This window comes from Copadichromis virginalis, linkage group LG14, assembly GCF_057382275.1.
Source record: "Copadichromis virginalis isolate Kocher_CV1m ecotype Utaka linkage group LG14, C_Virginalis_male_GT1.1, whole genome shotgun sequence".
NCBI lineage: Eukaryota > Metazoa > Chordata > Actinopteri > Cichliformes > Cichlidae > Copadichromis > Copadichromis virginalis.
The window spans coordinates 18,710,175-18,729,799 of record NC_140631.1 but is presented as its reverse complement, the minus strand read 5'-3'; the positions used below and the strand labels follow the sequence as shown (position 1 = coordinate 18,729,799).

The following is a 19,625-nucleotide window of genomic DNA, read 5'->3' as shown; positions in this document are numbered from 1 at the left end:
ATGGTTGCTGAATCTATTTATAGAGTTAACAGCTCAAATACATGAATGCCAGTGTTTTCCATACTAGTAAACTATTAGTCTTTATTGTTACATTCCTTTACATTTTAACCCACATTGAAACACGTTAAATTAGACTGTAAATACAATGGCGGGACCAGATGAGAACTTCTCACGTGTTGTCGTTTGAATCCAGTGGTCAGGTGATCAGCCCGTCAAGGTCTGAACCTTTCTTTCCACCTGATTGCAGTACTTTTCACAGAGTCCTGTAGCCCTGTAGTGGATTAACAAGCACAATTCAATGTATTTGTATGGCAGTAATTCATAACAACAGCCTCAAGGTGCTCTACATTATTAGGTAAAGACCCTACAATCACACAGCTCCCTATGATCAAGCACTTGGGAGGAAAAACTCTTATTTTAACAGGAAGAAACCTCCAGCAGAACCAGACTCAGGGAGGGGCAACTGTGCTGCAACCCGCTGGGGGTGAGGGGAAAGAGAAGACACACTATTTGAGAAAGAGCCACTATAGGAGAAATGCAGAGTGGTTTACAAACACACAGCGAGGTGAATGAAGAGGAAACACTTTGCATTATGTGAACCCCCCCACACACACACACTTACTTAAGCTCCTGGAGCTTCTTCTGTTTGAGCTCATCGAGGCGCAGACGTCTCTGCCGAGTTTCCTCCATCAACCGTTCGGCCTCCTTGAAGGTCTCTTTGTGCTTAGCTGTGGCTAAGATCTCGCGTTCCTTCATCTGCTGGCGGATGTCCTGCGCGTGCTGCTGCACTTTGTGACGCTGCCTGTCGTTTTGCACCTGCTCTTTGACCATCTCTTCCTGCTGCACTCTGCGTGGAGAGAGCACTTTTAACGGAGTGTATTAAGATTATTTGAAAATCGGTTTCGAACGGACTTTCTTACTTTAGCAGCCTCTCAAACTCTGCCTTCTCCCGACTCGCCTCCACTGACAGATTGCGCTCTTTGTAGTGAACCTGCTCCATGTGAGCCGATCTCAGCGTCGCCTCCAGCTGCGCTTTCTTTGCAGCCCGCTCCCTCTCTTTTCTCCTCCACTCTCTCTCTGCAGCGTCCTGGTTCCTGCGAGCACGGAGCTCATCCTTCCAGACAAACACATACACAAGCACAAGTAGCTAAGAACATCTGTAAATCTTCTGCCAGGTTTCAAATCTTCATATATTGCACATCTGTTAGATCCTGACCTGCTCAGCCTTGTAGTCTTTTTCTTTTTCTTGCTGAGCCCTCAAACGAGCAATCTCCAATTCTTTCTCCTTCTTGATTCGTCTTTGCTCTGCTTCGCATTCTGCCTGCTGCTCCTGCAGGTTTAATGAATTGCTAACGTTAAAAACAACGTCAGAATCAAATGTGTGTGTCACATGATGTAGCTTGCTCGTCCACAAGGAACAGTGGGCTGTGACCTGCTTTTTTAGGAGATACTCCTTCACTCTCATGTCAGCCAGCTTCTCCTCCTCTATCCTCCGCTCCTTTGCCCGCATGGTCTCTGCGTTGATGCACTTGATCTCCTCCTGCAGAAGCTGTTGCTCCATCCTCTTCTTCTCCAGCACCTGGAGGAAGACATGGGTCAGAGCAGAAACTGAGCGCGGTGTACGTTAACTGCATGTGTGGATGTGTCCTCCGCCTCCGCGTGCACCTCGAGATCCTCCAGGTTCATTCTCTCCTGGTCCTCTCGTGTCTGCTGACTCTCTTTCTCTTTCTTGCCTTCCTCCAATTCTCGGTTCTCCAGGCGTTTCTGGATCTGATCGTAAATTTCCTGCCTTCCCCTGAAATATAAAGCGCACACACACGTGTTGACAGTGCTCCTAGTTGACCTCCGCTGCTCATTATTAGGATTTCTGCGATCTCCCAAACAGAAGAAGACGAAGAATGACGTTAATTGCAAAAAAATCAATCCGCGAATAGAGGGTGATTGTGTTTCTGATAGGGCTCCATTTACTTGACTCTCTGCTGCCTGCGTAGCTCTTCAATCTTGTCCAGAGTCTCCAGAGCCTTGCGGCGCTCCACCTCCATCATGTTGTCCAGACGCCTTTCCTCCTCTGTCAACTCCATCCGGATCTGCTTCTTCTCCTGGATCTGGTAGTCACGGTTTGCTTGGCACTGAGCACCTAAAATCAGCTGAGACGACCACACAAACACAGGTTTATTATTGTGTACTGGTATGTTTATATTTTTTAAAGGTTGGTCATCCACACATCTGCACTTTCTTCCTACCTGGTTGAGCTGTTTGATCTCATCTTCCTGTTCCATCCTTAAAGCATTACTCCGCTCCACCAGGCGCTGTGCACGTTCCCGGGCTTCAATCTCCAGCTCAGTCAGTGGCTGGTTCTGCTTACGGGACAGGTCTGCCTCATGGATCCTATGCTTCCTTTCCTCTGCAGCTTTCTGAATAAAAAGTACATAAAAATACTAATTAAATCAGTGGACTTCTTTGTTGTTGTTATAAAATTGCAGTCAGCTTTCCTACAAGTTCCTCTTCTTTCTTCCTCTGGTAAGCCTGCCTCAGGGCCTCTCTGTCCTCCTTGAGGAGCAGCCAGGATGTTGAGTTGAGCCTCTTAAACTCAGCTGGTGGAAGTAAGACGGACTCTCTTGAAGGATCTCTCTGGGGGATCCTGGCATGATGACATGTGGTATAATGTTTCAAAAACTTGGTATACTGTATTAACATCAGCAATAGCAATCTGATTAGCCTGAATCACATGAAATAAGGCAGAGGTTTATCACAGAGCAGCACACACACTTTACAGACTCTCTTCATGTTTTATTCAAATGAGCTCGTTTCATGCTGGCCTACCGCAGATTTCGGATGAGGTCTTTGGTGATGATTTGAAGAGTCTCTCCTTCCTGGTTCTTCCATGAACAATCCTTTGCTACACCTGCTGATTTTACCCGTTTGTCAAACTGCAATGACATCCACACAGAGATTTAGCTGTAATCAGCTCCCAAACTCATCCACGACCTCTGTTCTCACTGCAGCTACATGCAGTTTCTGATGATATCTGGGGATATCATTGTGAATAATAAGAGTTGAGTGTTTCCCTCCATTTCCCGCTGAGTGTGCAAGGACCCACACTCACCGATTTCTGGTTCTCAAACAGATCTTCATCCACCCGAGAGCCGGAAGCCAGTGTGCGGTACCGGCCGAGGTACATTTTGCCCCTGGATGACGTGGAGCTCGAGGCAAGTCTCTGCGGGGCAGTAATTACAACGCTCAGGAGTTATCAGCAGATAACGGTCATGCATTTGAACACTGGGATTTAGCATAGAATAGCTTTTTTATTTTTAACCTAACACTTACCATAGTTCTCGGTTACTGTGGGTCAGTGAAACAGACTATATTTGTTAAAAAAAAAGTCTAAATATTATACTTTGCTCATGGATAACTTCCAGCTAGCTCAAATAATTAATGTGGTTTTAAAAAGAAATGAGCGTACTACTTATATTGGCTCCAGCTCACGGGACACCGACTTTGAAATGTTTGGTTACCCGTTGCCATGGGAACAGGAGGAAGGGCAGACCTCACGTGACCGCAAAGTAGTGCTGTGCAAAATTTGGTTTCGATCCGATACCATGTAAATACGGGGCCAGTACTGCTGATACCGATACTGACTAACCTATAAAGGCAGCGTATCAGGGGAGAGCAGATCGCCATGATATCTGAGATGAATCGTCATCAATCTGAAACTTCTGACAACATTTTAATGAACGCTAAATCACTTCGATTTCTACTTTCCACAACACTTTCACACAACAAAAATCGATTTGCCCAGCTCTAGTACAAAGAGGGAGCTAGGATATTTAAAAAAAAAACACTTCCCGGGAAAAGACGCTTTTTAAAACCTTATTTTCAGGCAAAGCCGCCAAGCAGCAAATAGGTTTTTAAGATTTAACTGGCGCTTCTAAATATGTATGCTGTAATGTGCTGTAAATTTTGCAAATGTTTCAAAATATCTGCCCGAGATAAGTGCCCAACGGCGTTACCAACATGGCTGCAAAGTAACAAAACTTACTCAAACAATGTTATTGGCTTATTAAACAGTAGTTTAGTCACACAGCCAGCTGGTAAAATGCTACACTGTAGAAATATTTGTGTTTACTTGAATACAGGGGGGGAATGCTAACACTAAAAACAGCGCTAACAAGCTAGCTCATTCCGCGGAAATACTCGTAGTTACTTAGATTTAAATTACAATTTATGTCGTTATGTGTTATTTAATTTCATACAGTCATTGCCACAGTTATATGGAGCATTGTCCGGACACAGTGTTGTTCCGTACCACTACCGGCGGCTTTCGTGGCTGGGCGGTGCTAGTTGGCCCACATGATGCGGAAATTTTGCACAAAAAATCCTTCAGCCCCGGAACGAGCAGAACTTCAGAGAGAACTCACTCCAAACTCAGGGAAAGTTAATCTGCGAGATTTTACGCATACACGGAAAAGCGGAAGTGGACACACCGAGGTTTCTGCAGGTATATTTACACTAAAGACTTTGGTTTTGTAGATTACACTTACACATCTGGTCTGACGTGTTGTGCACAATGGAACTGTATTACCCACAACTCTCGTGTGCAACAAAAGATTTATGCACTGCCACAAATACCGTGGTCTCCCTCCTGAATTTATGAATGTGTCTCAGGTCTTTTTGCTGATGAGGATCACACTCACACACCCCTCCATTTGGATAGGAGCCTCCCCCTGGTGTACAGCAGCTATTGGACTCCTCAGTAAATCATTAAACGCGTCAGTCCGAGGACTCCTGTCATGGCATTATCAGATAGATAAACAGCAACAAGAAAATAACACTTGATAAAACAGAAGGACTTCTGCCTGAAGGACAGAAGATCACTCTCAGGGGATAGTGTCACAAACTGATGGTCACCTCCTCCGGCCCTCGTGAAGCCAGCCTGCAGCGCAGGGTAGGCGCCATGATTCAATCAGCTTCAGGGTGTAGAAGTTGACCATTAACCTCCGGTGCTGATTGCAAACACTTCTTTGCTTGTAAGCAGCTGCCTGTGTACAGTGGATCCTGAAGCAAAGTTCACTGCTACAGGTTGCAAAAGGCAGGAGCTCCTCTGGAAGCTGCTTTGCAAGTGTTTTAGGACTGAGCTGCAACCATGGCTGCCTCCGGTTATGGATACTACAGAAGTACAATATTTCTGGCCATGTTTGTGGGCTACACATTGTACTACTTCAACAGAAAGACATTCTCCTTCGTGATGCCTTCTGTAATGCAAGAGATCAAGCTGGATAAGGACGATCTGGGTATGTCAGTACTGTAAACTTGAACCCTGTGTACCTTCTATAAATGTGATAACACCGATGTGCCTATACAACAATTTTGCAGCAAGTGCATGAGCGCTCCTCTTTTCTCAGGTATGATCACCAGCAGTCAATCTTTGGCCTACGCTATTAGTAAGTTCATCAGCGGTGTCCTGTCAGACCAAATCAGCGCCCGCTGGCTCTTCTCCATTGGCCTGTTCATGGTGGGAGGCATCAACGTGATCTTCTCTTGGTCCTCCACTGTTGCTGTCTTCTCTGCCCTCTGGTTTCTCAACGGTCTGGGCCAAGGCCTGGGCTGGCCTCCCTGTGGCAGGGTGCTGCGCAAGGTATATGACCCGGTACCCTCTAATTCAAATTGAGTTTAAAATTTAAGTTTCTTCTGAGTGTTACAAAGAACAAACCGACACTGCAGTAGGAAAATACAGAATGAGCTAATAAAGTAAAGCAAGTAAACAGGATGAAATAATGAAATGGACCTAAAACTGTTTGTATTCTCTATAAGATCTTGAATGAACTGGAAACTGATGTTAGATCCCAAATATTTTATCAGCAGGCTCAGGCAGAGTTGGAGCGTAAACAGCTAATCCAAGACAATAAAATAATTTTATTTTTAAACTGCATTTTCATAGTGTCTTAAACAGGACTCAGAAATCTGTAACTGTTTGTGTGTCTGAAAGAAAAAAGAATATCTGACTTTTAAACTACCAAGTGTGGGGATCGGTCTTAAAAATCCTATGTGGATATCAAGGAACTTCCTGCCAGGGCTGTCTGGACTTAATGTTTTTCCCTCTTTTCCTCCATCAGTGGTTCGAGCCCTCTCAGTTTGGGACGTGGTGGGCGGTTCTGTCCTGCAGCATGAATCTGGCCGGCAGCTTGGGCCCCATCGTTGCCACTGTGCTGTCGCAGAGTTACAGCTGGAGGGCGATACTGTCCGCCTCTGGAATGATTTGCATCGTTGCCTCATTTGTTTGCCTGCTGGTAATCAAGAACGAGCCCAAGGATGTGGGGCTGCCCAACATAGAGGTGTCGACCAAAAAGAGCAAAGGTGGTGAGTCTGACTCTTAGTCAGGCACAATCAGAAACTGGTGCGGTTCAACTGGTTTGAACCGCTGCTTTTCTCAGAATGTTGTTAACACTTAGACAATGCTCTGATAACACAAATTTGAACACACACACATGCACGTGTGTCTGTTGTCTAACGGCATGGGCCTTGAGCGCTGTGACTAAAGATCAGTAACTCGGTGGACTCTGCACTCAGTGTGTCCCTCACGTGAAAGCAGCTCATGCAAAGTGTGAACACAGGATGTGATGCATGTTTCTTTTTAAAACCGAGGAGTGCTCACATCACTCACATCTGTGCTCGTGGTATCCAAAAAAGGGTCTTCTGTCTGCTTCCTCTTCAGGATCCTCAAGCCATGAAAGCACCCTGTCTGAGTTTCTCCTGTCCCCCTACCTGTGGCTGCTGTCCATCTCCTACCTGGTGGTGTTTGGGGTGAAGACCGCCTGCACAGACTGGGGCCAGCTGTTTCTCATTCAGGACAAGGGCCAGTCTACACTCATGGGTACGGATGAGGGGAAGAGCAGTCGCCTCGGGAGTCTACTTTGAAATAAAGAGTTAAACTCACTGTGTTCCTTTTCTTAGGTAGCTCATACATGAGCGCCCTGGAGGCTGGCGGGCTGGTGGGCAGTCTGGCTGCAGGTTACCTCTCTGACAAAGCTGTGGCCAGAGTGAGTTTGTTTTTTAAATATGAGTCATTATTTGATCCAAGATTGTGGTCAATAACAGCCTGTTTAATATAGAGAGAACTGGACTAGAAAGGGTTTTAACCTTTGAATATTTCAATGTTATTTTATGGAAATCGTCTTCTGTTTAAGATTGCTTTCTCCCTGTCTGCACTTTCTTCATCATTTCATAAGTTAAAGGGATAAATAGCAATAGAAACACACCCCTAAGTGGGCAATCAGTGTTTTTTTATTCAGCTTATAGCCAGGAAATGGAACATCTCATAGTATTTTCTTTGTGTGCAGCAAGGGATGAGGCTCTATGGTAATCCCCGCCACTTCATCCTGATTTGCATGATGGCAGGAATGTTTGTGTCCATGTACCTGTTCAGACTCACCGTTACTCCTGACAGCTCAAAGGTAACACAGACACATTAATTCCTGTGACCTGTTCACACTGCACAGCAAATGCCAGACTTCAGTAGCCCATTTTTTTTATTTTTTATTTTTTTTATCTCTTCTCTGTACATCAAGGTGTGGATACTCGGCTTGGGCGCCGCCTTCGGTTTCTCCTCATATGGACCAATAGCTTTGTTTGGAGTTATAGCCAATGAGAGCGCTCCATCCAACTACTGCGGGACATCCCATGCTATCGTTGCCCTGATGGCAAACAGTAGGTTTTCATTAATTGAAAGTTTAATTCTAAAGTTGGGTTTTGTGTGTGTTGCGCTCCTTCCATTGAAATAATCCGTGTGAATTCCCATTGTAGTTGGTGGCTTCCTTTCTGGACTCCCATTCAGCACCATTGCCAAGCACCATGGCTGGGAAAAGGCCTTCTGGGTAGCAGAGGTCACCTGCCTTGTCACTACTATCGGATTCTTCCTCCTGCGCAACATTCGAACAAAGATGGGACACGTGCCCAAGAAGGCGGACTGAGCTCATTCTGTGCGAGCCAGTCATTTTTACGTCTTTGTTTTTAATTAGTCATATGTGAAATAAAGTTCATAGAAATGTGCAAAGGCGCTTCTCAACATGTTGTATAAATAGTGCGTGAACTTGAAGAAATTACTGCAAATTGCTAGAGAATGTTTTTTCTGATAATGCCTCTGCAGGACTGCAATAGTAAGAGTGCAAAATAGGAGGCTACAACACACTGAAATGAGCAATCTTAGGTCAATGATACTTTTTCTTAGTTAACCCTATAACACTAATATCAGGTGACTTTTGCAAATTCCAGTCCTGTGAATTTGTTTTTTATTTTTTTTAAAAAGCAACATGATCAGAGTACCCCATTATACCTTATTTTATCAGACATTGTACAGGATAATAAGAGTCCTTCAATTTTCCATGTACTGCACTTTAGTGTACTTTGATGGGAAGTATATTGAGTAAAATATACCCACCGTTAGCGATACTGTTACAGAAACTGCACATTAGTGTTCTAGGGTTATTTTTCCAATTTTACACTTCATGCTCCAAAGTCTTCACTCACCGATTCAGTAAAATGGATTCAGAACATTTAAATACAGTATGGATTTTAATCTCTGAATTATTTACAAAACAATGTATTTACAAAGTGTTAATGAGCAAATGTGGGGAGGAAAAACAAACAAACGGTCCAAGACAAGAAAAAGGAGTCCACTTATTTCTTTTCAGTCTGTGAATGCTCTGATTTAAGATCCAGCTCCAAAGTTGCCGGCTTTCTCTGCTACCTCCAATGCACTCTTCAGATTCTGATCAAAGAGCTCACACCTGAAAAGCAAGAGTAAATGTGTGGGTGTTAAACAGTGGGTACAGTAATAAATTATTTCAAGATAATGCAATCCTAATTCTCTTTAATACCTGATTGGCATTTCCAGAGAATAGAACGGGTTCTTGAGGGCGAAATCTGAATACACCTCATAAATCTTCCTCAACAACGCATCGATTCCAGACTGTCGCGGGTCCGCCAACACGATAAACTTTATCCCTGAGAGAACAAAATGAGAAAGATTTCATTTTATAATAGTGACTATCAACAAGCTGGGAAGGAATGTATACACCAGGAAGATTTATTACTGGAGTTGCATGCTGTTCACAGCTAAAATTAAATGAAATCGTTACATATGGAAGTGCTTTGGTTTTTAAATCTACAGCCAACTAAGACATCTTTGGTATTTTTAAACCTAAAATGACACTTAATTGCACCACTGACCTGTGAGAGTCTGGAAGCAGTGAAGTTTGAAGACGTCAGTTTCTAACATTTCGATCCCTGAACTGCCAGCTTCAGGTGATAGCTGTGAACCTATTGCAAACAACCTGAGGGAGGGATCACAAAAATAGGTGTGTTTATTTAGCTTCATTCATAAAGTGAGGGTACATACAGTTTTGGTCTGAAGTTTAGCTACTGGGCGTGAATGTTGTGGTAATTTCTGGATTTTAATGAGTTCGTTGAACTGAAGAATTAAGTGTACAAGTTTGATTTTATTTAGGATTTTGTCTGATCCACGCAGGGTTAAAAAAGGCTCAAAGGCCTAAACAAATATTTAGTTAAATGAATGTTTGCAAGTTGCACTTTGCCCAGGCGTCCTTATGAAAATATTAATAATAAAATAAAATATTAATAAGTGTATGTATACTTTCGATCCTGTGTAGAGTAGAAAAAAATCAAACAACAGTACATACTACAAAATGTATTGATCACTCAGGTAAGTTTTCACTTCCTTTGGCTCCCATTCAGAAAAAACAAAACAAAAAAACAACAACACATAAATAACACTAGTAAACACCTGGCCCCGCTGTCCACTGTGCAGCTCGGGTTTAATCCACACACACGAAATTACTTACGAGTGGAACATGGACGCCAGCATCAGCTTCTCATTGGAGCTCAGGCGCGCTCGTCCAAAGCGAATAGACACGGGATAGTTTGAAGGATCTTTCAGGTATTCAAGGATGTCCTTCCCATCTGATGTGTTCTTCCCGATCACATCAACTCCATTGATGGACAGCACTGCATGGCCCACTGACGAATGACAAGAGGTTTCAGTCCAGTCATACAGTCAAGCTAGTGACACCGCAGTATTTTTAAATGAAGAACAGTGAACATTTCAGTTAACTTGGACTGTAAAAAACGATACAAATGCGCATACTATAGATAATAAACCGACAAAGACTGCATGCCAGTATTTTAGCTTGGGCATAAGACAGGTTTCGTTAGAGATTGCCCATATAGCTAGCTAATAAATAAGCTAACGATGTGCCCGTGAGATTACCTCTGATTCCGTCCCGCTGTCCAAACGATACGACCACCTTCTCGTCGTGGTGCTTCAGCACCAAGTCCAAAGGGTAGCTGAATGTTTTCTCCACCTCTGCTCGCGGGACATAGTTATCATATTGATAAATTAACCCTCCAGCCTTGTTCACCACATACACACTGTATATCACCATCTTTGCAACGTCCTGCCCAGCTGACAGCGACTGTCACATGACCTCGACGGGTGGCTAAAAATCAAATGAATAAATTAGATTTTACTTGTATGAGTTTTTGGTCTCAAACCTGCCGCTGTAATGACTGTCAGAATGTTTGCCAATCTCATAAGTCAAATAAAGTCAATAAAAGCGACGAAACATGAGAAAACTCAAGTTCCCATAATGCCCCAATCTCACTTCCGCAAAAACAGGTTGTCTAAGGGGCTCTTGCACGGGCGAACTTCCTTTCGCTCCGACATCTTGACGAGGAAACATGGTGAGGACAGTTATTACACGTTTGTTGAAAGAAATTAGACTTTTTTCGGCTTATCGTTAGTCATTCAGGAGTCGTAGTACCTCGGGACATTTTTTGATAGCACTGCGCCTCCCCGCACCGGGACGAGAGTGTGTGGATGAAGCAGCCATACTTAAGATTTCACGCATTTAGCTTATGGCTAGCATAGTAGCAGTTTGCTAAACGCACCATGCTTCCAACTACACTGTGCTCACAGAAAGGACTTTAATAAAGTTGTCCCTCATGTGACCGCTAAATATACTAGCATGTGTACAGATGACACAAACACCAAATACTAAAGTATTGTAGGGGTGCAAATGTTAAAAATTAATGAAGACTGCGAGATTAGAAACGTTTTGAGGACAGGGCCTCGTCATGCCGACCATCCGATTCCGGCATTAGCCCCTAGCTCATTTCCCTTTTTTTTTTCCCTTTAAAAAATTAATGGAGTACCGATGCGAACTTGCTCTTGTGTACATTACAGCACATGTTAAACATGTAGCTTCAGAGTGAAAGTTTAACGGGTGTCGTCTTTTTCCAGCCTCCTAAACAGGATAAGAAGAAGGATGCTGGGAAGTCCAAGAAGGACAAGGACCCAGTCAACAAGTCTGGAGGCAAAGCCAAGAAGAAGGTATGTTTTTGTTCATATTTGCCCATATTGGATGTATTTTATATTATGTGGCTGCTGAATAAATGTTAAGGCTAGAGGTTTCCCGGTCTTTAAAACAACATGTCTGTTTCTGAGCAGAAGTGGTCCAAGGGAAAAGTGAGGGATAAGCTCAACAACCTGGTCCTCTTCGACAAGGCGACCTACGACAAGCTGTACAAAGAAGTTCCCAACTACAAGCTCATCACCCCCGCTGTTGTGTCTGAGAGGCTGAAGATCCGTGGCTCTCTGGCAAGGAACGCCCTCCAGGAGCTGCTCGCCAAAGGTGAACTTCACTTTCTCTGCTCAGAGCTCTTGAAGGTCCGTGTTGGATCTTTGACGCTAGGAAGGGCATCAAAGTTAATCACACGTCTGTCATGGTAGCGAGCTTTGCTCAGTTGGTCAGCACCATTCCCAAGCATTAGATTTTAGTCCCTGCCAAAAAAGCAGTGTTTGCTTATGTTACCAGCAAAGGATTTTATTTACTGCCCTGAATAAGTCGATTGAGAGTTTGGCAGGGTGATTTCCAACTTCAGAGAAAACTCAGTTACACGATGGTACATCTTTTGCATTAAGGGCTGATCAGGAGATGGTTCTTGCGCCAGCTTTAAAAAATGGAAACTGTAACATCTCTTGTCATCTGCTATTTTGTGATGCAGCATTAAACTCAGCCGATGAATATGCCCGTAGTCATCAGCACTGCTCGCTGGCTGTGTCTAATGTTTATAAATGCTTACACAGTATGAACCCAGGCCAGAGTGGTTTGTCAGCGAGTTCATCATTTGTTTTTAAATGACAGTGATGTGCATGCAGCGTGACTACTTATCTCCTCTTTTGACATCCTTCAACTTCTGTTCGAAATGCTACATGGAAACAAATGATATATTGCAGCCTGTCTGCTGTTTCATGTGATGTGAAATGCTGAACATATTTCAAACGGGTGCATTATGCTTTATTCATTTGATTTATTTATTTTTCCTCCCTACAGTAGTTTAACTGAAGTGTGTGTGGTGTTACTCATTGTGTTTCAGAGATATTGTCATCTAGACTCAGTATAGCATTCTTTTTATGAATTAAAGCCTTCCTTCAGCAGGCTGTGCACTGTGCTTCTGATTAAAGAACGCAGATTTGTTCTTGTCCCATACAGTGAAGCTTCATATGCAGCAGGAGGGACACATGAAGAAATTCTGTATTAGTTCCTTATGCCTAATTTAATTTGAAAATTAGCTGTCAAACTGATTTGAGATATAATGGCTACATTGGCATCGTAGCTAGATTGCCTTCCCTGCCTTGTAATACATTTACTTGTCAGTGTTTGGACACCTGGGAGAAGTGATCTGTTGCACATATCTGCTTTACCTGCTGTATATCACGTTCGTCCCTGTGCAGGCCGACTAGGGCAAATGTATCACAACAATTGACATAACGGTGCAAATTAAAAACACAAAAAAAATGCTGACAGAGAACTTGGGTCCGTTTTTGTCTTGCAGGCATGATCAAACTGGTGTCCAAACACAGAGCACAGCTGATTTACACACGTAACACCAAGGGTGGAGATGAGGAGGCAGCAGCAGAGAAGGCATAATCAGGTACTACAGCAGCATCTCTACACGTCTCTATTTTATTACTGTTTGTTTTCAATTTTACTAACCTGCAGTCTTTGTTTCTTGCAGGTTCCCCTGTTTGTTTCCTGTGATGGGCTGTTTGTAATGAAAGGTGGAATAAATATGTAAAGACAAAACCTTTGCACTTGTTTTGCTTTAACTGTTCGTCTGTCTTTAACCAGCTAAGAAGTGGATAAAAATTCCTAGTGTGTTCATGTTATGGTCGAGTGGTCACTGGATATCAGATAAGCATTATGTTGGATTTAAAAATGTAATTTAAGCAAAAATGTTAAGATTGGTTAAATCAAAGAGTAAAAAGATGAGGATAGTGACTGGTAACTATTCATCTATGTGATACTTATAATAACGTTAAGACCTTTTGTGTCTGTGCAGTTGTTTCCTGGTGCCTGATAATAAGGTGCAAATACTCGTCCCTCTGCATCAAAGTGTGGTTTTGTTTTTTTACATCTGCCACCTCCTCCCTGAAGTTGAGTTAAGTGGATTAAAATCAGTTAGGGGCAATAAATTAGTTTCATTCTGTTCTGTTAACAAACATGAGGTGCATCATAAATGAATAAACACTGCAGCAGGTTATTATGGCAACATTATTCTCAGTCTTCTTCTTAAACTCTGATAAGGTTATTTTTTCTAATTGGTTTCACATAACGCAGCGGCATGAAGCTGTTCTAATCTAGGAGTGTAGAGAGATTAAGAGCTTTCCAGATATCTGTTCAAAACTGCACACAAGGGGAGAATTTTACAGATTCAAGAGCTGCTGCTGCTGCTGAGGTGCTTTCACACCCCATTTACTGTGGTGCGTTCAGTTTGTCACCCAGTAAATTTAAAGAGGCATTCTGACTCAGTTGTCCCATGTTTTCAGTGTTAGATGGATCATTTCTAATTTGGCCGGGTAGATTTGCACTTTGTCTTCAGCTTGTCTGTTACCAGCCACCGGCAGCGAAAGGTTATGAGATATTGATAGGAGTGAAATGAAGAAGCTATCTTCACTGTCACCGTTTGCTCGGGGCATAAGATAGCGCAGGAGTCCTGTGATGGATGCTGTCAGGTGCTCCTTTGTCACTGCGCAGCACCACCTCCAGCACCAGCCACAAAAACATGCTGCAGGTTTAACGCCACTGACAGATGCAGTCCTCCAACATGAGCTCAGAACACAAACAGCCACCTCTCAGTACACATGATGAAACAGTGTCTGTTTAACACCTGGAGTTGGAGCTGGAGTTTTCCACCAACGAACTGAAATCTCATCATTTCTATTTATGAGGTTTGCAGCTTGATTAACTAGAATAAAGCATTTACTTGTTTTGCAAGGCTGAAACATTTTCATAATCAAGTGTGCTGCTCAACACTTTGATAGTGTTCTCGGTTATGTAGTGAAACAGCCTTTGATTCCAGTATAATTTCAGGACATGCAATCAGTGTTGACTTTTTCTAAATTTATCAAAGTGACAGTAATCAGTGATTTAATCGTCCCCCCCACTGTGCTGCGTACAATTACTGTGCAAGCTCAGTGAATTCCTATTTTTGTTTGCTTAAAAATATGCCTGCACTGGGCTTGATTGAATGTTCTGGACAGGTTAAAGGGGCTGTAAATGGCGTTTACATAAGGGCCCCCATTCTTTCACATTCAAAGTCACATTAAATTAAATTCAAGTGCCCCGAAGTTTAAAATATATGTGATGTTACATTTTTTTAAGGAAGGTGTTAAGTCAAGGAATAATTATTAATTGTTTCATTTTAAGTCTGTGGAAAGATGTCATGGTTGGTTTGCAAGCTGTTTTGTAATTTCTTTATTTAGAATGACATCTTTCCACAGACTTAAAATATAAACGTACTATCAATTACAACCTAGTGGCAATTTCAGCTTCCTTTTACATCATCTTTATGATTCAATTCTGTCATAATCAATTGAGTCTGATTTTGCTTTTCAAAATGAAAACCCAATATGTGTTGAAACAGCAATTTTCATTTTTAAAACATTCTGAAATAATTGAAAGAGTATATCACATATGGACAAATTCGACGGGCCATTAATTTGAAAGGCGAAATCAGACCAACATGAAATTTACATGGTTTTACTGTCGGGTTGGATACTGTTGATCTAAAGTGGAATTATCCTGTGGAAACAGCATCTTTCAATTTAAGAGCATTTTGAAATCGTTAAACGAGTAGGTCGTCTACGGGCAATTTGAAAATACTTTTATTTTGGAAGGCAAAATCAGAGTGACTTGATCTTAACATCGTATCTCTGTGGGGTTGTATACTGTTGATTTAAAGTGAAATTATTCTGTGGAAACAGAAAATTTCCTTTTTAGAGCATTTTGAAATCACTGAAAGTTAGGTAAGTTATTGGCATTTTCAACAGGCCATTATTTTGGAAGGCAAAATCAGAATGACTTGAAATTGAAGTAGTACCATGGTGTGGATGTACACTTTTGATCTAACATGGATTCATCCTGTGGAAAGAGCAAGTTTCATTTTTAGAGCGTTCTGAATTCTTTAAAAGAGTAGGTCGTATATCGGCAATTTGAAAAGTCTTTTATTTTGGAAGGCAACATCAGACTGATTTGATATTGATATGGTATCACTGTGGGGTTGGATACTATTGATCTAAAGTGGAATTATGCTGTGGAAACAGCAATTTTCCATCTTAGAGCATTTTGAATTCGCTCCAAGAGTAAGTCATATATGGGCAAATTGAAAAAGCTTTTATTTTGAAAAGCAAAATCAGACTGACTTGAAATTGACATGGTAACATCGTGAGGTTGTATACTGTTGATCTAAAGTGGAATTACCCTGTGGAAACTGAAATCTTCCTTTTTAGAGCATTCTGAAATCACTGAAAGTTAGGTAAATTATGGGCATTTTCAACAGGCCATTATTTTGGAAGGCATAATCAGAATGACTTGAAATTGATATGGTAACATCGTGAGGTTGTATACTGTTGACCTAAAGTGAAATTATCCTGTGGAAACAGCAATTTTCACTTTTAGAGCATTTTGAAATCTTTAAAAGAGTAGGTCGTATCTTGGCAATTTGAAAAGTCTTTTATTTTGGAAGGCATAATCAGAATGACTTGATATTAATATGGTATCACTGTGGGGCTGTATACTGTTGATCTGAAGTGGAATTATCCTGTGGAAACAGGAAATTTCCATTTTAGAGCATTTTGAAATCACTGAAAGTTAGGTCAATTGTGGACAATTTGAAAAGGCTTTTACTTTGGAAGGCAAAATCAGAATGACTTGATATTAATATGGTATCACTGTGGGGCTGTATACTGTTGATCTAAAGTGGAATTACCCTGTGGAAACAGGAAATTTCCATTTTAGAGCATTTTGAAATCACTGAAAGTTAGGTCAATTATGGACAATTTAAAAAGTCTTTTATTTTGGAAGGCATAATCAGAATGACTTGATATTGATATGGTATCACTGTGGGGCTGTATACTGTTGATCTAAGGTGGAATTACCCTGTGGAAACAGGAATTTTCCATTTTAGAGCATTTTGAAATTGTTCCAGGATCAAGTCAGATATGGGCATTTTGAAAATGCTTTTATTTTTGAAAGCAAAATCAGAATGACTTGATATTGATGTGGTAACATCGTGAGGTTGTATACTGTTGACCTAAAGTGAAATTATCCTGTGGAAACAGCAATTTTCACTTTTAGAGCATTTTGAAATCTTTAAAAGAGTAGGTCGTATCTTGGCAATTTGAAAAGTCTTTTATTTTGGAAGGCATAATCAGAATGACTTGATATTGATATGGTAACATCGTGAGGTTGTATACTGTTGACCTAAAGTGAAATTATCCTGTGGAAACAGCAAAATTCTTTTTAAGAACATTTTGAAATCGTTAAAAAAGTAGGTCGTATATATGCTCAATTTGAAAGGGCATTTATTTTGGAAGGCATAATCAGAATGACTTGATATTGATATGGTATCACTGTGGGGCTGTATACTGTTGATCTAAGGTGGAATTACCCTGTGGAAACAGGAATTTTCCATTTTAGAGCATTTTGAAATTGTTCCAGGATCAAGTCAGATATGGGCAGTTTGAAAATGCTTTTATTTTTGAAAGCAAAATCAGAATGACTTGATATTGATATGGTAACATCGTGAGGTTGTATACTGTTGAACTAAAGTGAAATTATCCTGTGGAAACAGCAAAATTCTTTTTAAGAACATTTTGAAATCGTCAAAAAAGTAGGCCGTATATGCTCAATTTGAAAGGGCATTTATTTTGGAAGGCATAATCAGAATGACTTGATATTAATATGGTATCACTGTGGGGCTGTATACTGTTGATCTAAAGTGGAATTACCCTGTGGAAACAGGAAATTTCCATTTTAGAGCATTTTGAAATCACTGAAAGTTAGGTCAATTGTGGACAATTTGAAAAGGCTTTTACTTTGGAAGGCATAATCAGAATGACTTGATATTGATATGGTATCACTGTGGGGCTGTATACTGTTGATCTAAGGTGGAATTACCCTGTGGAAACAGGAATTTTCCTTTTTAGAGCATTTTGAAATCACTGAAAGTTAGGTCAATTATGGACAATTTGAAAAGGCTTTTATTTTTGAGAGCAAAATCAGAATGACTTGATATTGATATGGTATCACTGTGGGGCTGTATACTGTTGATCTGGAGTGGAATTACCCTGTGGAAACAGGAATGTGCCATTTTAGAGCATTTTGAAATTGTTCCAGGAGCAACTCAGATATGGGCAGTTTGAAAATGCTTTTATTTTTTAAAGCAATATCAGAATGTCTTGATATTGATATGGTAACATCGTGAGGTTGTATACTGTTGATCTGGAGTGGAATTACCCTGTGGAAACAGGAAATTTCCATTTTAAAACATTTTGAAATCACTGAAAGTTAGGTCAATTATGGACAATTTAAAAAGTCTTTTATTTTGGAAGGCATAATCAGAATGACTTGATATTGATATGGTATCACTGTGGGGCTGTATACTGTTGATCTAAGGTGGAATTACCCTGTGGAAACAAGAATTTTTCATTTTAGAGCATTTTGAATCGTTAGAAGATTAAGTCAATTATGGACAATTTCAAAGGGCCATTACTATGAAAGGCAAAATCAGACTGACTTGATATTGATATGGTATCACTGTAAAAAGACTGTGGTTGGAAAGTGTTGATATAAAGTTCAAATAGTATTTGGAAATACGACTTTTGCTTTTAAGAGCATTATTAAGTCATTGAAAGAGTAGTTCAAAAATGAAGATTCACAGGGCTTTTACTTTGAAATCCAAAATAAGATGGCCTTGATAGTGACAGGGCACAATTAGGGTACAAGGCTGTGTCATATAGATCTAACATTAGAGTTTGTAAAAAAAAAAAAAAAGCCTAAATTATATGTTATTATGTTCTTAACATATCTGTTAATTCACTCGAAGTTGGCTTTTATTTTGAAATCCGGTTTCCACATCCATTCCCGTAATACTTTGAATACACAGGGAACGTAAAACAAACTGGAGGCTGGCTTGACTGCAAGTCTCGAATTGGAGGCTGGCTTGACACAAGTGAGATTTTTGGGAAAATTTTTATTTAAATGGCGGCGGAAACAAGCTTCTTCATGCTATACTAAACAGGTTGTGCCTCCTGCATTACCTAGGTTTAAATAACTGGTCAGAAATTGTTTAAAAGTGGCTCGTTTGATAGTAAAAGTTGCTAATCCCTGACCTAGCCAGAAATAATGTGCTTTTAAGCTTTGGTAGGCATGATAAACTCATGCAGGGGCTTCCTTAAATATGCCTGAATTTCAAACATATTATATTTACCTTACCCATCCTACATCCTGTACACCTGTTTGCAGCCTCAGCCTGTGGAAACATTTTGTCAGGTGAATTCTGGTCTGACTGAAGCTTCAGGAAAGATGTTCACAGATCACATCAATGCATCTGGAAGCTTTTTTAGCACGTGCTAATGTGGAACAACTCACACCTTCATCCATGGTAAGTAGGAAGCTTACTGGCAGGTAGGTCAGTTTATGGAACAAAGTTTGAGACGTCATATGAGAAGAACACAGGTGTAACCTTTTAAAAAGCACCTTCCTTTTCCTTGGTTTTGTGGCATGGACACTTATCTGTAAAGAAGAGAAACTCTGTTGAGTGGTCTAACATGCTTATTGGTGAACAGTATTGCTGTGTGATACTGCAAATTCTCATATCGATATGATACAGAGTATATACAGGGCCACTATTGCACTATTGCAGATACTTTTAACCTTTAACAGCAGCTTATATTGGGGAGGGCAGTGTTTCATTATTTATACGATGAATCATCATCGGTTTTTAAATTATTTCAGCATTTCATGTATTTGGAAAGTGTATTTTCTGGAGGGATGTAAATGTACCTGTCAGAGACGTCAGCTTGTATTGTTTAAATGTGTTATAGGTTATAAATAAAATAGACATCCCTGTACGACAGACAGTTACAGAGGTTGGCTGGTTCAGTTTTTCTTGATGACTTGCAGCCTTTAGTGAGTTTCAGTTTCTTTCGTCAGGATGAAAATGTATGATTCCAAAGTGCAGAACAGCAAGGTTTAAAAACCCCTTTG

The 19,625-nt window shown here is 40.9% G+C and overlaps 4 protein-coding genes across 5 annotated transcripts; 2 read left to right on the top strand and 2 right to left on the bottom strand.

Annotated features, from left to right (window-relative positions):
- Positions 1-61: 61 nt before the first annotated feature.
- On the bottom strand, positions 62-3,756 carry cfap45 (cilia and flagella associated protein 45). 2 transcript variants are annotated; one of them, XM_085429729.1, is made up of 13 exons: positions 3,464-3,500; positions 3,328-3,342; positions 3,107-3,217; positions 2,824-2,930; positions 2,497-2,641; positions 2,244-2,414; positions 1,969-2,147; positions 1,666-1,795; positions 1,433-1,579; positions 1,217-1,330; positions 921-1,114; positions 623-847; positions 62-271 (listed from the first exon to the last, which is right to left on the bottom strand). In XM_085429729.1, the coding sequence occupies exons 2-13, from the start codon at positions 3,328-3,330 to the stop codon at positions 205-207; spliced, it is 1,593 nt and encodes a 530-aa protein (XP_085285855.1). In that variant the 5' UTR covers positions 3,331-3,342; positions 3,464-3,500; the 3' UTR covers positions 62-204. The 2 variants fall into 2 exon arrangements, with proteins under 2 accessions (XP_085285855.1, XP_085285854.1); XM_085429728.1 differs by having other exon boundaries at positions 3,328-3,756.
- A 389-nt stretch (positions 3,757-4,145) lies between these two features.
- On the top strand, positions 4,146-8,050 carry slc37a4a (solute carrier family 37 member 4a). Its single transcript, XM_085429730.1, has 9 exons — positions 4,146-4,498; positions 4,666-5,291; positions 5,403-5,635; positions 6,114-6,357; positions 6,713-6,871; positions 6,952-7,037; positions 7,338-7,451; positions 7,566-7,704; positions 7,801-8,050. The coding sequence occupies exons 2-9, from the start codon at positions 5,144-5,146 to the stop codon at positions 7,965-7,967; spliced, it is 1,290 nt and encodes a 429-aa protein (XP_085285856.1). The 5' UTR covers positions 4,146-4,498; positions 4,666-5,143; the 3' UTR covers positions 7,968-8,050.
- A 505-nt stretch (positions 8,051-8,555) lies between these two features.
- trappc4 (trafficking protein particle complex subunit 4) lies at positions 8,556-10,617 on the bottom strand. Its single transcript, XM_085429731.1, has 5 exons — positions 10,283-10,617; positions 9,858-10,032; positions 9,226-9,329; positions 8,874-9,000; positions 8,556-8,783 (listed from the first exon to the last, which is right to left on the bottom strand). Exons 1-5 carry the CDS (start codon positions 10,455-10,457, stop codon positions 8,705-8,707), a joined length of 660 nt encoding a protein of 219 aa, XP_085285857.1. The 5' UTR covers positions 10,458-10,617; the 3' UTR covers positions 8,556-8,704.
- Positions 10,618-10,671: 54 nt separating this feature from the next.
- On the top strand, positions 10,672-13,160 carry rps25 (ribosomal protein S25). Its single transcript, XM_085429732.1, has 5 exons — positions 10,672-10,755; positions 11,315-11,404; positions 11,522-11,705; positions 12,910-13,008; positions 13,093-13,160. Exons 1-4 carry the CDS (start codon positions 10,753-10,755, stop codon positions 13,002-13,004), a joined length of 372 nt encoding a protein of 123 aa, XP_085285858.1. The 5' UTR covers positions 10,672-10,752; the 3' UTR covers positions 13,005-13,008; positions 13,093-13,160.
- Positions 13,161-19,625: the final 6,465 nt, after the last annotated feature.

Coding starts and splice junctions, on each gene's coding strand:
- slc37a4a (XM_085429730.1), top strand. CDS start 5,144: ATGGCTGCCTCCGGTTATGGATACTACAGAAGTACAATATTTCTGGCC. Junction 6,872..6,951: donor GGGCCAGTCTACACTCATGG/GTACGGATGAGG, acceptor TCCTTTTCTTAG/GTAGCTCATACATGAGCGCC. Junction 7,705..7,800: donor CGTTGCCCTGATGGCAAACA/GTAGGTTTTCAT, acceptor TTCCCATTGTAG/TTGGTGGCTTCCTTTCTGGA.
- cfap45 (XM_085429728.1), bottom strand. Junction 2,642..2,823: donor GACCTCATCCGAAATCTGCG/GTAGGCCAGCAT, acceptor TCATCATGCCAG/GATCCCCCAGAGAGATCCTT. Junction 1,796..1,968: donor CGCAGGCAGCAGAGAGTCAA/GTAAATGGAGCC, acceptor TTTATATTTCAG/GGGAAGGCAGGAAATTTACG.
- trappc4 (XM_085429731.1), bottom strand. CDS start 10,457: ATGGTGATATACAGTGTGTATGTGGTGAACAAGGCTGGAGGGTTAATT. Junction 9,330..9,857: donor CTGGCGTCCATGTTCCACTC/GTAAGTAATTTC, acceptor TCCCTCCCTCAG/GTTGTTTGCAATAGGTTCAC. Junction 8,784..8,873: donor TCTCTGGAAATGCCAATCAG/GTATTAAAGAGA, acceptor CTTGCTTTTCAG/GTGTGAGCTCTTTGATCAGA.
- rps25 (XM_085429732.1), top strand. Junction 11,405..11,521: donor GAGGCAAAGCCAAGAAGAAG/GTATGTTTTTGT, acceptor GTTTCTGAGCAG/AAGTGGTCCAAGGGAAAAGT. Junction 11,706..12,909: donor CCAGGAGCTGCTCGCCAAAG/GTGAACTTCACT, acceptor TTTGTCTTGCAG/GCATGATCAAACTGGTGTCC.